Source organism: Anomaloglossus baeobatrachus, chromosome 3, assembly GCF_048569485.1.
Source record: "Anomaloglossus baeobatrachus isolate aAnoBae1 chromosome 3, aAnoBae1.hap1, whole genome shotgun sequence".
Taxonomy (NCBI): Eukaryota; Metazoa; Chordata; class Amphibia; order Anura; family Aromobatidae; genus Anomaloglossus; species Anomaloglossus baeobatrachus.
Window position 1 is genome coordinate 126,359,018 of NC_134355.1, and position 15,322 is coordinate 126,374,339.

The window sequence follows — 15,322 nt, forward strand, 5'->3', positions numbered from 1 at the left end:
GCTTCCTGTAGCTTTTAATGAGTTCCTGGATCCTGGATGAAGGTATATTTGACCATTCCTGTTTACAAAACAATTCCAGTTCAGTTAAGTTTGATGGTCGCCGAGCATGGACGGCACGCTTCAAATCATCCCACAGATTTTCAATGATATTCAGGTCTGGGGACTAGGATGGCCATTCCAGAACATTGTAATTGTTCCTCTGCATGAATGCCTGAGTAGATTTGGAGCGGTGTTTTGGATCATTGTCTTGCTGAAATATCCATCCCCTGTGTAACTTCAACTTCGTCACTGATTCTTGCACATTATTGTCAAGAATCTGCTGATACTGAGTTGAATCCATGTGACCCTCAACTTTAACAAGATTCCCGGTGCCGGCATTGGCCACACAGCCCCAAAGCATGATAGAACCTCCACCTCCACCAAATTTTACTGTGGGTAGCAAGTGCTTTTCTTGGAATGCCGTGTTTTTTTGCCTCCATGCATAACGCCTTTTTGTATGACCAAACAACTCAATCTTTGTTTCATCAGTCCTCAGGACCTTCTTCCAAAATGTAACTGGCTTGTCCAAATGTGCTTTTGCATACCTCAGGCGACTCTGTTTGTGGCGTGTTTGCAGAAACGGCTTCTTTCGCATTACTCTCCCATACAGCTTCTCCTTGTGCAATGTGCGCTGTATTGTTGACCGATGCACATTGACACCATCTGCAGCAAGATGATGCTGCAGGTCTTTGGAGGTGGTCTGTGGATTGTCCTTCACTGTTCTCACCATTCTTCTTCTCAGCCTTTCTGATATTTTTCTTAGCCTGCCACTTCTGGGCTTAACAAGAACTGTACCTGTGTTCTTCCATTTCCTTACTATGTTCCTCACAGTGGAAACTGACAGTTTAAATCTCTGAGACAACTTTTTGTATCCTTCCCCTGAACAACTATGCTGAATAATCTTTGTTTTCAGATAATTTGAGAGTTGTTTTGAGGAGTCCATGATGCCACTCTTCATAGGAGATTCAAATAGGAGAACTACTTGCAAGTGGCCACCTTAAATACCCTTTCTCATGATTGGATACACCTGCCTATGAAGTTCAAAACTCAATGACGTTACAAAACCAATTTAGTGCTTCAGTAAGTCAGTAAAAAGTAGTTAGGAGTGTTCAAAACAAGAAATTGATAAGGGTGCCCATACTTTTGCAGCGGTCAAATTTTGTTTAAATGCGGATTGCACATTTTCTGTTAGTACAATAAACCTCATTTCAATCCAGAAATATTACTAATATTACTCAGTCCATCAGTTATTAGATAAATGAAACTGAAATAGCTGTTGCAAAAACCCAAATTGTTATAAAGAAAAAAGGTTAACATTAATAGGGGTGCCCAAACTTTTTCATATGACTGTATATCTACAAATATACAGTATGTCCCCCATCCTAGTGTATAGGATCTCCATCTTGGGCCCATCCAGGTATATATGTTCTCCATCCTGGTATATATGTCCTCCATCCTGGTATATATGTGCTCCGTCCTGGTATACATGTCCCTCATATTGGTATATATGTTTCCCATGCTGGTACATAAGTTCCCCATCCTGGTGCATATGTTCCCATGCTGGAAAATATGTCCCCCATCCTAGTATATATGATCTCCATCTTGGGCCCATCCTAGTATATTTGTCCTCCAACCTTGTATATATGCGCTCTGTCCTGGTATACATGTCCCTCATACTTGTATATATGTTTCCCATCCTGGTATATATGCCTCCTGTTACGCCGCACAAATAAAAAAAAAAAAAAAAAAAAAGAAATGATTGTACTTACCTTCCCTTCGCTACCCCAATGCATGGCGCCCTTTTCTGATGCCGGCAACTGACTTTAGCGTGTAAGCGATGGGGCAGCGTAATGATGTTACTGCCATCCGCCCCTAGTCAAACACCGACATCAGCTGCCAGCTAATTCAAAATGAATATTCACTACGGGCGTGGAGAGCAGTAAACATTCATTTTCTTTCACAGCAGACACACGTGATCTCCCCAGCCGCTGCAGACTGCTTCAGTGCCGAGAGCGGGGCGGGATTATGAGTGTGGGGAGCAGTGAATATTCATTTCCTGTAATAGATGACACGTCTGCCAGCTTTCTTCAGCGGCAACCTTGCTCTTGCGTCTTGTGATCCTGCTCACTCCCCCAACACAGCGAGACACTTACATATGGACTATAAGACGCACCCCCCACTTTCTTCCCAAATTTAGGGGGGGAAGAAAATCCATCTTATAGTCCAAAAATTACGATAAATGATACACCATTGGAATCAGGGTCTCTGTCTCTACATCATGCTACTATCAAATTGCATACCAAAAACCTGCTGACAAATTTCCTTTAAATGGAATGTGTGGCAGGTTTTTGCTTTGTAACTTGAGAACAGCATGCTGTAGGGGTTAAAGAACAAAAATCAACTATGCCTCTCATCAGAATCTGGGCCGTTGTTTACTTAAACTAAAAACTTTATCACTTGCCGATTGTCATTGCTGTGAGTAGCTAACTCGTGCCATGTTATCCAACATGCCCCCTCCAGTGATTGACACCTCACTGTCAATGTATAATCTCTATAGAGAGCCCGGTGTGGGCGGGGACAGCTCCCAGCTCTGCTGCTTTGCTAAATCTAAAACCTCTGATTAATATCACAATGACTGCACCCAGTAATTTAAGTGATACATCGTTGGATTCAGAATCTCTTTGCCTACATCATGCTGCTCTCAGATGAGGTAGCAAAAATCTGCTGACAGATTGCTTTTAATACCACATCATAGGTAGTGACAGGAGTACTGATATCTAAGACTTGTAGGACAAAAAATATTTGTGACTTTTTGCTAGAACTTGTGATTATGTGCAGGGAAAATAAAAGCGAAATATTCAAACCTCTAAAAAGCAAATGCAATGCACTTTATAATTATTTCTAAATCAGGGATTAAAGACTTTCTTTTTATTGCTCGGATTAGTACTGGCTAAAAGAGGTTGTCTAGGATTAGAAAAAGAAAGTCTCCTTTTTGGGCACCATTTCTTATAATCCAGCTCGGCCCCATTCACATTAGTGTTGCTTAGCTGTAATACCAAACACCATAGACATTAGTGGTTCTGCTTCCCGCTTTTACAACTCCAGAAATAACTCCACAGCCCATGTACAACATGATTTGTCTGGTTAGGCTGGGGCCACACGAGCGTATGGCATGCGATGTAAGTGCATCGGATGCAATATGCTAATGACCCTCAGCTCCTGCTCTGCTGCAAGTGTCATTATACTGTGATCCGATCCTGCAATCAGATCACAGCTGCAGAGGAGAGGTTGGGACTAATCTCCCCATCTCTTCCATTAAAGCTGATGCGATTATTGCACTGCACTCTGGTGTCATCTGACTGTTTCACTCGCACCCATAGACTTGCACGGGTGCAAGTGAATACGGATCAGATTACACCCGCAGCATGCTGCGACTGTTCTCTTGGTCCGATTAGGGCTGAGAAAAAAATCGCAGATTGGAACGGCACCATAAAGTAACATGGGTCCAAATGGAATGGGATTTGTTATTGCATTCCACTTGGCCTGTTTCACTCGCCGTGTGTCCTTACCCTTAAGGCTATGTGCGCACACTGCGTCTTTTTGACGCTGCGTTTTTGTGCGTTTTTGGCCGCTAAAAACGCACAAAAACGCACCTGCGTCGAAAAAACGCATCAAAAAACGCATGCGTTTTTGCCGCGATTTGGTGCGTTTTTGATCTCTGCGTTTTGCTGCGTTTTTCAAATGCATTGCATGGGCGGAAAACGCAGAAAAACGCAGGAAAGAATTGACATGTCCATTTTTTTTTTTAACTCAAAAACGCAGGTAAAAAAAAACAGATGTGTGCGGACAGCAAAAATGAAAACTCATAGACTTTGCTGGGGACTTTGCTGGGGAAGCAAAGTCCTGCAGTTTTGAGGCCAAAAACGCACCCAAAAACCGCGCAAAAACGCCGCGAAAAACGCACTGTGCGCACATAGCCTAACAGTGATTTCTGGACACAATAGCATTTTCTAGAAAACTATTCCAATCGGAAATCTGGCTTAAAATTAAATCGTCGGACACCTTTGACCCAATTTACATCCTTTTGCCACTGTATATAACTATAGACGCACAAATAAAATTGCAGACCTAGCTCTGGTCATAGAGGCACAAAATAACCAGGGGGTTATGTATATGGATACCAGTAAATATACAGTTCTGAAGGAGCCTACTTGTGTGGTCGTTGAATCGCTCGATGTAATGCAGGTACTGGACCGCTCTGTTCTTTGCCTAAATGGATGAAGAACAGAATAGATGAGATTTCCAGCAATATGCAAAAACAGCAATCCAAAGATTCCACAAAAACACTGCAGCACTTTCTATATAACTTGTGTTTTAACAGAATTGCTCGAATTTACAATAATAATATAGTCTGATGAAAAAGATGTTGCTATGTAGCTTAGCATAGAGAGAAAAGAAAAAAAAAAAAAAAAAGACTACTGTGTTTCCCCAAAAATAAGACTGATTGGAATTATTTTTTTCTCTCTGAAAGATGGGTTAGAGCTTATTTTCTGGGATGTCTATTTTTTTTCCCCCATGAACAATAATCTACATTTACTATTGAATATAAAACATAAATATCAACATCTATTCAAATATAATAATGTCATCATATTCTTTTTCTATGGACAACAATAATGTACATTGTCACGAACCACCGGGGGGGTCACTCAGAAATCCCCCGCGCTGGCTACCAGTACGTCACAATCGGGGGGTAACAAGTGGGGGTCACCCCTCCCTTATACCTCCCGACCGACAGACAGAGCACGTGACGCGCTCTCTAGCGCCCCTCTTATAGTCAGGCCAATTATGGAATTGCCCGACAATAAGCAAGGAGGCCGCTATACTACTTATGCCGATTATTGAAGGGTCCCCGGTGAGAGTAGGGTATATATTCCCCCGACCTCCGCGGGCGGAATATATAAAACCTCCCCGAATCTCACTGGCCTCCCCACAATAATCCTTGGCACAACTCGCTGCCACCAACCGCTTCACGGTAACTATTAGCCGAACACACAGACGTGGGATTCAAGATCGAGATAACAGAACAGCCCAAGATTAATTATATAATTTAATCAGCCTAAAGCACACTAGAAACTACAATATATACAATAGGAGATCTACAGAATATACATATGTCAGAGTACAGTTACAGATAAAGCATGGTTTACAAACAGGCATACACAGTTCCAGCAGTTACCTTGTGCGTCTGGCCACAGGGGGGCGCTGTAGACCAGGTTTCTAGGATCTTTCCCACAGATGTTTCCTACACGTGACCCCCAGCGAAAGAACACTGGAAAATGGCCGAAGTAGGGTTATCAACCTGGGCAAATCCAGGTCCCCTCCTACCTTAGTGACCTCAGAGGGAGCACTGCTCCACCCCTGGCTGGAGTTATGGACAATATCCACAACATGGAATATGGGCCATAACTTTGCCTGGGAGCGTCGTAGGCGGACGCCAACGCTCTCCTTGTGACAGTTATGAATTTAGCTACAGAACGAGAGGACTCATGACTTGTCTACTAGTTCCCCATTGGCTGATATCACGCCTGGGGTATTTCCCATTGTCCTACTCCCATAAAAAAGGTGTGCCAGCATCGTCCGCATGCAGAGACACCATTTTTATGGTTGCCATATTTATCGGAAATATGGCTTGCGAGATATGAACCATATTTTACTGGAGTCGTTCTGTCTGGATACTTCCAAGCTTGCTAATTAGATAGCAGCCCCTACCACAGGGTCACGGCAGGGAGTCATCCTGTGTCCATTGTTCCCACATCATCTAATCTCCATATCACAGGAGATGGCCATGGAGGTGTAAAGCTGGTGTCACACTAAACGACAGCGACAACGACGTCGCTGTTACGTCACCATTTTCGGTGACGTAACAGCGACCTTGTAAGTCGCTGTTATGATCGCTGCTTAGCTGTCAAACACAGCAGAAGCAGCGATCATAAGGTCGCTGTGTTACATGTTCAGAGAGCAGGGAGCCGCGCTTAGCGCTGGCTCCTTGCTCTCCTGCAGCACACATCGGGTTAATTAACCCGATGTCTGCTGCAGCTACATGTCACAGTTCAGAGAGCAGGGAGCCGCGCTTAGCGCTGGCTCCTTGCTCTCCTGCAGCACACATCGGGTTAATTAACCCGATGTGTGCTGCAGCTACATGTCACAGTGCAGAGAGCAGGGAGCCGCGCGCACTGCTTAGCGCTGGCTCCTTGCTCTCCTTGCTACAGTATGCATCGGGTTAATTACCCGATGCATACTGCAGCCACATGTCACAGTGCAGGAGCCGGCACTGGCAGCAAGAGCGGAGGCTGGTAACCAGCGTAAACATCGGGTAACCAGGGAAAGGTCTTCCCTTGGTTACCCGATGTTTACGCTGGTTACAGCTTACCGCAGCTGCCAGTGCCGGCTCCTGATCGCTTCATTTCGTCGCTCTCTCGCTGTCACACACAGCGATGTGTGTGTCACAGCGTGAGAGTGACGACCAAAAAATGAAGCTGGACATTCAGCAACGACCGGCGACCTCACAGCAGGGGCCAGGTCGTTGCTGGATGTCACACACAGCGACAGCGACGGGACGTCGCTGCAACGTCACAGAAAATGGTGACGTAGCAGCGACGTCGTTGTCGTCGTCGTTATGTGTGACACCAGCTTAAGTGGAACACAGACCAGTTCCTTTGACACCTATCTGCTAAACAAACCGTTTATCCCTGTGGTAAATTTTCTGATTGAAGGAGTTGTGTGAAGGAAAGGGGGGGGTGACACCAGGAGAGGGCTTCCTGACATAACTTGAATATCATGATTTATCGTCATATCTCCGGATTTACCTCACACCTCCCCCCTTTTGAGGGCGCTAGGGGGCAGCACACTCCGGTGTTCCCCCGTGCGCCCGTCCGCGACCTCTCCTTGTCGGGACAGCCCGTCTGCGTTACCGTGGTCACGGCCCCTTTTGTGTCGAATGGTGAAGTTGTATTGCTGGAGCGCCAGGCTCCATCGCAACAACCTGCCATTCGTCCCGGAGACAGTGTGTAACCAGCTGAGGGGATTGTGGTCCGTCTCCACGATGAAGTGGCGCCCGTATAGATAGGGTTGCAGACGCTGCAGGGCCCACACTATGGCCAGGCACTCCTTTTCCATCGTGGAATAGGCCACTTCCCTTGGTAACAGCTTCCTGCTCAGGTACAAGACTGGGTGCTCTTGGCTCGCAGAGTCCACCTGGCTGAGCACCGCACCGAGGCCGAAGTCACTGGCGTCGGTCTGTACTACAAACGGCCGCGTGAAGTCGGCTGCCTGTAGCACGGGCGGGCTGGACAGGGCGTCCTTTAGGGCCCGGAAGGCTGTCTCGCAGTCCATTGTCCAATCGACTGCAGAGGGCAGCTTCTTCTTGGTGAGGTCCGTCAAGGGCTTTGCCAGGCTACTATAGCATGGAACAAACCTCCTATAGTACCCAGCGGTCCCCAAGAAGGACATCACCTGCTTCTTGGTCCTGGGGGTGGGCCAGGACGCGATGGCCTCCACTTTCTCAGGCTCGGGCTTCAGTGTTCTCCCGCCTACCCGGTGACCGAGGTACTGGACCTCGCTCATGGCCAGCTGACACTTTCCCGGCTTGATGGTCAAACCTGCCTGGTGGATCCGCCTGAGCACCTGTGCTAGATGCTCTAGGTGATCTTCCCAGGTGGGACTGAAGACGGCAATGTCATCCAGGTACGCGGCCGCGTACCCTTCAAGTCCCTTGAGCAGGGTGTTGACCATCCGCTGGAAAGTGGCAGGGGCATTCCTCATTCCGAATGGCATCACCGTGGACTCGTACAGTCCAAATGGGGTAATAAAGGCAGAGCGTTCCCTGGCCTTGCGAGTCAGGGGGATCTGCCAATATCCCCGGCTCAGATCCATGATGGTCAGGTACTGAGCCCCGGCCAACTGATCGAGCAGGTCATCGATGCGTGGCATTGGGTACGCATCGGCGACTGTGACAGCATTGAGCCCCCTGTAGTCCACGCAGAACCGAGTGGTTCGGTCCTTCTTAGGGACGAGGACTACAGGCGAGGCCCAAGCGCTGTTGGATGCCTGGATCACCCCCAGCTTCAGCATCTCGTCAATCTCCTGGCGCATGTGTTGCTGCACCTCCAGGGAAACCCGATATGCTGAACGCCGGATCGGGGGATGATCCCCAGTGTCCACGTGATGGACAGCCAAGTCAGTCCTTCCGGGCTGGTTGGTAAACAACCCCCGGAAGGGGTGTAGGGTGGCCCACAGCTGGGACCGTTGGTCCTCCAAGAGCTGGTGGCCAACCTCCACATCCTCAATGGATCCGCCTGCCCTAACCTGGGCTAGCATATCCAAGAGGGTTTCCGCTTCTCCCTCCTCGGGCAGGTTGCACACAGGGAGTGCACATGCCTCCCGCTCATGATGTGCCTTCATCATGTTCACATGGAAGGGCTTCCGCCTTCCACGGGCAGGGTCCAGGGTGACCAGGTACGTTACAGGGTTGAGCTGCTGGTACACGAGGTATGGGCCTTCCCAGGCTGCCTGAAGCTTGTCCTGTGGTACGGGGACCAGTACCCACACCTTTTGACCCACTTGGTAGGTCCTCTCACAAGCGTTCTGGTCGTACCAACGCTTCTGATCGGCCTGGGCTTGAGCCATATTGTCGTGTACCAGTTGTGTCAAGGCCTGCATTTTGTCCCGGAAGCGCATGACATACTCGATAACCGACACTCCAGGGGTGGCCAAATCCCCTTCCCAAGCCTCTTTCACCAGAGCCAGGGGGCCCCGCACACGTCGCCCGTACAGGAGCTCAAACGGTGAGAATCCTGTTGAGGCCTGTGGAACCTCCCGGTAAGCAAATAACAGGTGTGGGAGATACCGCTCCCAGTCACGCCCGTGGGAGTCGACCAACATCTTAAGCATCTGCTTTAAGGTGCCATTGAACCGCTCGCACAGGCCATTAGTCTGTGGATGGTACGGGCTGGCCACCAGATGTCGCACCTGGACTTGCTTACAGAGGGCCTCCATCAGCTGGGACATGAATTGGGTCCACCGGTCAGTGAGCACTTCCTGGGGAAAACCCACTCGGGAGAAAATCTCCAGCAAGGCGGTGGCCACCTTGTCAGCCCGAATGGACGACAAGGCCACTGCTTCTGGGTACCGGGTGGCATAGTCCACTACCGTCAGTATGAAGCGTTTCCCGGAGCTGCTGGGGATGGCCAGCGGGCCGACCAGATCCACAGCCACCCTCCTGAAAGGCTCATCGATGATGGGCAGAGATACCAGTGGGGCTTTGGGGTGTGGCCCCGCCTTCCCCACTCTCTGACAGGTTTCACACGAACGGCAGTAGGCAGCCACATCGGCCCCCATTTTTGGCCAGTAGAAATGCTGGTTTAACCTGGCCTTGGTCTTAGCGATCCCTAGGTGTCCGGCCATCGGAATCTCATGTGCGATCCGCAACAACTCCGTCCGGAACGGATAGGGTACCACTAACTGTCGGTCCCTGGGCCACGCCTCCGGTGAACCCTGCTGGACCGTGACCCGGTACAGCCGTCCTTGGTCCCAGACCACTCGCTCCGGGTCCGAGTCCGAGGGAGGCTGTGCCGCCTGCTCCTTTAGAGCTTTCAGGCTGTCGTCAGCTTCTAACGCTGCCTGAAACCCCTGACTAGATGTGGCCAGAATCGACGAGACTGTCACATCTTCGGTCAGTACCCCGGGACCTGTGTCCTGGCCTCCACCTGACTCGGCTGCCACTTGGTCAGAAGGGGAAGAGCTATCGGACCTCCGGGAGGCCCCTTGGCTTCCAGCACTCCCACTGCGGGTGACAGCGGCCACAGCCGCTGCGACCGTGGGTCGTGCCTGCTCCTCCTCCGTTCCTGACCAAGTCGCCGGTTCAGGCAGACCTACCTGGCTTCCTGACACCCCGGTTGTGGGGGAACCATGTACCGAGATCTTACCTGGGAGCACTTCCGCTCCGGGACCGGCCCCAATCTCACCTGCCTGTTCCCCTCCTGCAGCAACAGAACCCCGCTGTGAAATCTCTGGGGACCCCACATTTGCTGTGGTAGCCCCCACCCCACACACTGGTCCTCCCCCTGCAGCACCCTGCTCTCTGCTTATCCCTGCAGAGGGCAACAGATCCCAGCTCACTGGCTGATCACTTGTAGAGGCATTGTCACACCTTTCTCTGACCCCCTCCCCTGTCACAGCTGCAGCTGAGTGTGTGTCTATGGTGTCTATGCAAGCAGAAAAATCAGAGTTCACTCCCTCCTCCCTTACATCATTCATAGATAACACATTAACATTGTCCGGAGGCACGTCAGTACTGGCTGAAGGTTCAGCCCTTGGGGGGGGCCCAAACTGGGAGGTTATCTGCCCCAAATCTGTCCCAAGTAGCACGTTTGCAGGGATCCGATCAGTTACCCCCACCTCTCTCACCCCTCGCCCTGCGCCCCAGTCCACATAAATGCCAGCAACAGGCAGCGCCGGGTCAATGCCTCCAATCCCGGAGACAGCGAGGGTTTTTCCAGGTATCAAGTCTTGGGGGGACACCATCTCAGGCCGCACAAGAGTCACCTCCGAGGCGCTGTCTCGCAGTCCTATGGTCACAGACCGGCCGACGGTGACAGGTTGGAAGCTGTCCAGGGACCTACCACCACCCCCACCCACACAATACACCTTGGGCGGCCCTTGGGACGGGGACGGAGCCGGGGCCTTGGGACGCTGAGGGCACATGGCCTTGAAGTGTCCAGGTAGGTTGCACTGGTGGCACCGTCTTGGCTCTGCCACGGGCCTGGAGAGGGGAGTTGAGGGGGACACCCCCTGCAGTCTAGGGGCAGGTGGGGCAGTCGTAGAATTCATCTTACCCCCTCTCCAGGTGCTGCTGGTGGCTGCTCTCCTGGCCTCAGGAGCCCGATTGTTGGTGTAGTCATCGGCCAGGGCAGCTGTAGCCGTGGACCCCTTTGGCTTCTGGTCTCGGATGAACTGGCGGAGATCCTCAGGGCAGTTCCACAAGAGTTGCTCCGTGATGAACAAGTCCAGGATCTCCGGTCCGGTGGAAAGCTGCAGGCCTTGGGTCCAGTGGTCGGCAGCTCGGGCAAGTGCCCGCCGGTGGTCAGCCCAGGAGTCCTTTGGTCCCTTTTGCAGGGTCCGGAACTTCTTGCGGTAGGACTCAGGAGTGAGGTTGTACTGTTGGATCAGGGCCCGCTTGATGGTGTCGTAGCCCTGATCTGCCTCAGCAGGCAAGTCCCCAAGGATATCCAGGGCCTTACCCCTTAGACGGGGGGGTCAGGTATTTGGCCCACTGATCCTTGTCCAGATGGTGCTGCAGGCAAGTCCGTTCAAAAGCAGTCAGGAAAGAGTCCAAGTCTCCATCCTTCTCCAGCACTGGGAAGTCCTCAACACGGACCTTTGGAAGTTTGGTGTCTTGAAGGTCACGTGTGGCTGATGAGGGCTGGAGCTTGGCTAGCTGCAGCTGGTAGTCACGCTCTGCCTGTTGCTGTCGCTCCGCAGCCTCACGCTCTGCCTGGCGCTCTCGCTCTTTACGCGCTGCCTGCCGCTCCGCAGCCTCAGCCTCACACGCTGCCCTGCGCTCTGCAGCTTCACGTTCTGCCCTGCGCTCTGCCATGAGTTCCTTGTAGCCCTCCCGGTCTCCAGCCTGGAGTAGGGCCATAGCCATTTGAAGAAGGCTATCCGAGCCTCCCAGGCTCGGTGGAATGGCACGTGGTGAACTGCGGCCCGCTGCGGAGCCAGGTGATTCACTGTCCATTGCAGAGCGGAGGGCTGGCATCTGGCTCGTTGAGGACCCTTGGGTGAGCTGCTCCTCATCTTGTCCATAATTGCCAGGTTGTGCAATGTCCTCTGCAGAGCTGTTCTCTGGCGTCGGGCTCTTGGAGGGCTCGTGGACAACCTCCTCATCGTCTCTGGCCTGAGCATCGGCCCTTCCTTTGGCTTTGCTCCTGGTGCTCTCAGCCATTGTTGCAGACTTTGGTCACTGACACAGAACTGCCACCTGATGCCTCCACACACCTTACAGTATCTGCACTCTGACACTCTAGTGTTGAGCTAGTCTGAAGACCCCAGCAGACACAGCTGCTGCAGGCAGTCTTTAGTGTCTGGGAGTATGGGTCTCACACTCACACACACTATTATCTCGATCCCACCGCTATGCCACCAATATGTCAGAGTACAGTTACAGATAAAGCATGGTTTACAAACAGGCATACACAGTTCCAGCAGTTACCTTGTGCGTCTGGCCACAGGGGGGCGCTGTAGACCAGGTTTCTAGGATCTTTCCCACAGATGTTTCCTACACGTGACCCCCAGCGAAAGAACACTGGAAAATGGCCGAAGTAGGGTTATCAACCTGGGCAAATCCAGGTCCCCTCCTACCTTAGTGACCTCAGAGGGAGCACTGCTCCACCCCTGGCTGGAGTTATGGACAATATCCACAACATGGAATATGGGCCATAACTTTGCCTGGGAGCGTCGTAGGCGGACGCCAACGCTCTCCTTGTGACAGTTATGAATTTAGCTACAGAACGAGAGGACTCATGACTTGTCTACTAGTTCCCCATTGGCTGATATCACGCCTGGGGTATTTCCCATTGTCCTACTCCCATAAAAAAGGTGTGCCAGCATCGTCCGCATGCAGAGACACCATTTTTATGGTTGCCATATTTATCGGAAATATGGCTTGCGAGATATGAACCATATTTTACTGGAGTCGTTCTGTCTGGATACTTCCAAGCTTGCTAATTAGATAGCAGCCCCTACCACAGGGTCACGGCAGGGAGTCATCCTGTGTCCATTGTTCCGACATCATCTAATCTCCATATCACAGGAGATGGCCATGGAGGTGTAAGTGGAACACAGACCAGTTCCTTTGACACCTATCTGCTAAACAAACCGTTTATCCCTGTGGTAAATTTTCTGATTGAAGGAGTTGTGTGAAGGAAAGGGGGGGGTGACACCAGGAGAGGGCTTCCTGACATAACTTGAATATCATGATTTATCGTCATATCTCCGGATTTACCTCACATACATTAACCAGTATTCATGAATAAAAATCAAAAAAGTGTCCAGGCAACTGCTGGTATATATGTTAAAAAAAAAAAAAAGGTATAAAAGACCTATTCATAAAAGATGTATAACCATGAATAAATTCTAAAAGTGCATCTTTATTACTTGTATCAAATATCACAAAAATCTAAAAACAAGGAGTATTCCTCTTGTTTTTAACCTTATAAGACATTTGATACAAGTAATAAAGAGGTACTTCTAGAATTTATGTATGGCTATACATCATTTGTGAAAAGGTCTTTTCAATGCTATTTGATTTATCTTCACATTTATAGTTACAATATGTAAAAAGTTTCCAGGGTGCCATTATTGATACTACTGTATACCTATGCTAAAATTAAAGACCCTTTCTGATGAAGTAATGCGAAACGCACGTCGGGAGGGATGTTACCTGTAATATGGTTCTGGGGAAATGTATTACACTAACACTGATGTGTGTCTTGATTGCACTTGGCACCTTCACTGGCGAGCTAATGCTGGCCAGACAGGTTACTGTTAAAACTTTACACCTCTGTGCCTGCTGCTCATAAGTATATGCTGTAACTTTGACTTTTGTAATTGAAATGTGTTTACTTTTATAAGGCGGTTCAACCACACCAGTTTATTCTATGTAATCTTTTTGAATACATGCTCCTACCTCATTAGCACTAGACACTTTGAAACTATTAACTTTCTGATTGATTCTTCATATTAGTATTTGGTTGGTTTAAACTGTCCTATTTTTATCCTTGCTGAAAAATAAAAACTAACAAAACAAATCTGTTGTACAGTATACAACTGAGGCTACCAGCCTAAGAAATATTAAATAAAAGAGCTGTATACAATAAAAGGGAAAACAATACAGCTAGGCCTAACCGGACAAAAGGTATATACAATAAAGGGGAAAAGCACAGTTGCTCAGTATCATTACATTAGATTAGAAAATATTTTGTGCCCTATTTGGGCTTATCTGTCTGATTGTAGTCCAAGAATTTAATTTTATTTATTGATTTCCCATTAGTCGACTATAACTTCCAATTACTGTTATGCTTGTCCCAAATGTTAGTTTTCCTGTACTGTATGTATTCTAGTTTGTGGTGTTCGGAGTATTATCCGATAACCAACATTTTGTGATCCGATGGAGTGCAGTCATACAAGTATGGCCCATGATGAACCTGGCTTCTCTAGGATATTTCTCCAGTCCTAAAAGGAGAAGAGCCGTCTCTGAGGATAAGATTACCTCAACCCGGGCAGGTTAGAGAGAAATTTACTCATGTTCATCCAATAAGTTTTAATTCTTGGAAAAGACCAAAAAATAGGATATATATTTGCTCTTTTGGAGCAGTTCCTCCAGCAGAGGTCACTCCTAGTCTGGTCAATTTGGTTTAACCTGGCCGGGGTCATATAGTATCTTGAGATTACTTGATATGCTGCCTCAGTAATGTTAGAGCAAAGTGAGAAGCACTTAAGATTTTTAAAAACTCCAGGCCATTCCTCCTTTCTGTAAACCCTTCCCACAGTTTCCTCCCATTTGAGGTAGAACTTCAGCTTCTTAGGGTATGTGCGCACTAGGCGTTTTTTTCACGCTGCGTTTTTATGTGCGTTTTTGTCTCAAAAAACGCACCCGCGGCTAAAAAACGCGGCAAAAACGCATGCGTTTTTGCCGCGATTTGCTGCGTTTTTTGCTGCGTTTTTGCTCACTGCGTTTTTAATCAGTGCACAATGCCATTAAAGATTGTTGATGAAAAAAAAAAAAAAAAAAAGGTCTGATGTCATTTCCTTCTTCAAAATGTTCATTGTATGCAGGAGAGCAGACAGCTGCAGAACTAGTGTATGCAGGAGAGCAGACAGCAGCTGCAGAACTACAAGGCTCAGCATCACCCATCCAGGACTGTATGCAGTTTTTTGCCCAAAAAGAAAAAAAAAATGACATGGGCTTCGCCATATTTTTGTATGCTAGCCGGGTACAGCAGGCAGGTACGGGCTGCCCCCAACCCCCAGCTGCCTATTTGTACCCGGCTGGGAACCAAAAATATAGAGAAGCCCTTTTTTTTTTAATTATTTCATGAATTTCATGAAATAATTAAAAAAAAAAAAATGACGTGGGCTTCGCCTAATTTTTGAGTCCAGCCGGGTACAACTAGGCAGCTGGGGATTGGAATCCACAGTGCAGGGTGCCCAAGATTTCTGGGCA

General features: G+C 48.9%; 1 protein-coding gene across 2 annotated transcripts in view; it reads right to left on the minus strand.

The window, feature by feature from the left end:
* The window catches only part of MRPS5 (mitochondrial ribosomal protein S5), a 166,559-nt gene that overhangs the window by 17,490 nt on the left and 133,747 nt on the right, over window positions 1–15,322 (minus strand). For both annotated transcript variants that reach the window (XM_075338128.1, XM_075338127.1), the window contains exon 8: window positions 4,251–4,308. In XM_075338128.1, the coding sequence (XP_075194243.1) occupies window positions 4,251–4,308 (58 nt within the window). The remainder of the gene's footprint in view (window positions 1–4,250; window positions 4,309–15,322) is intronic.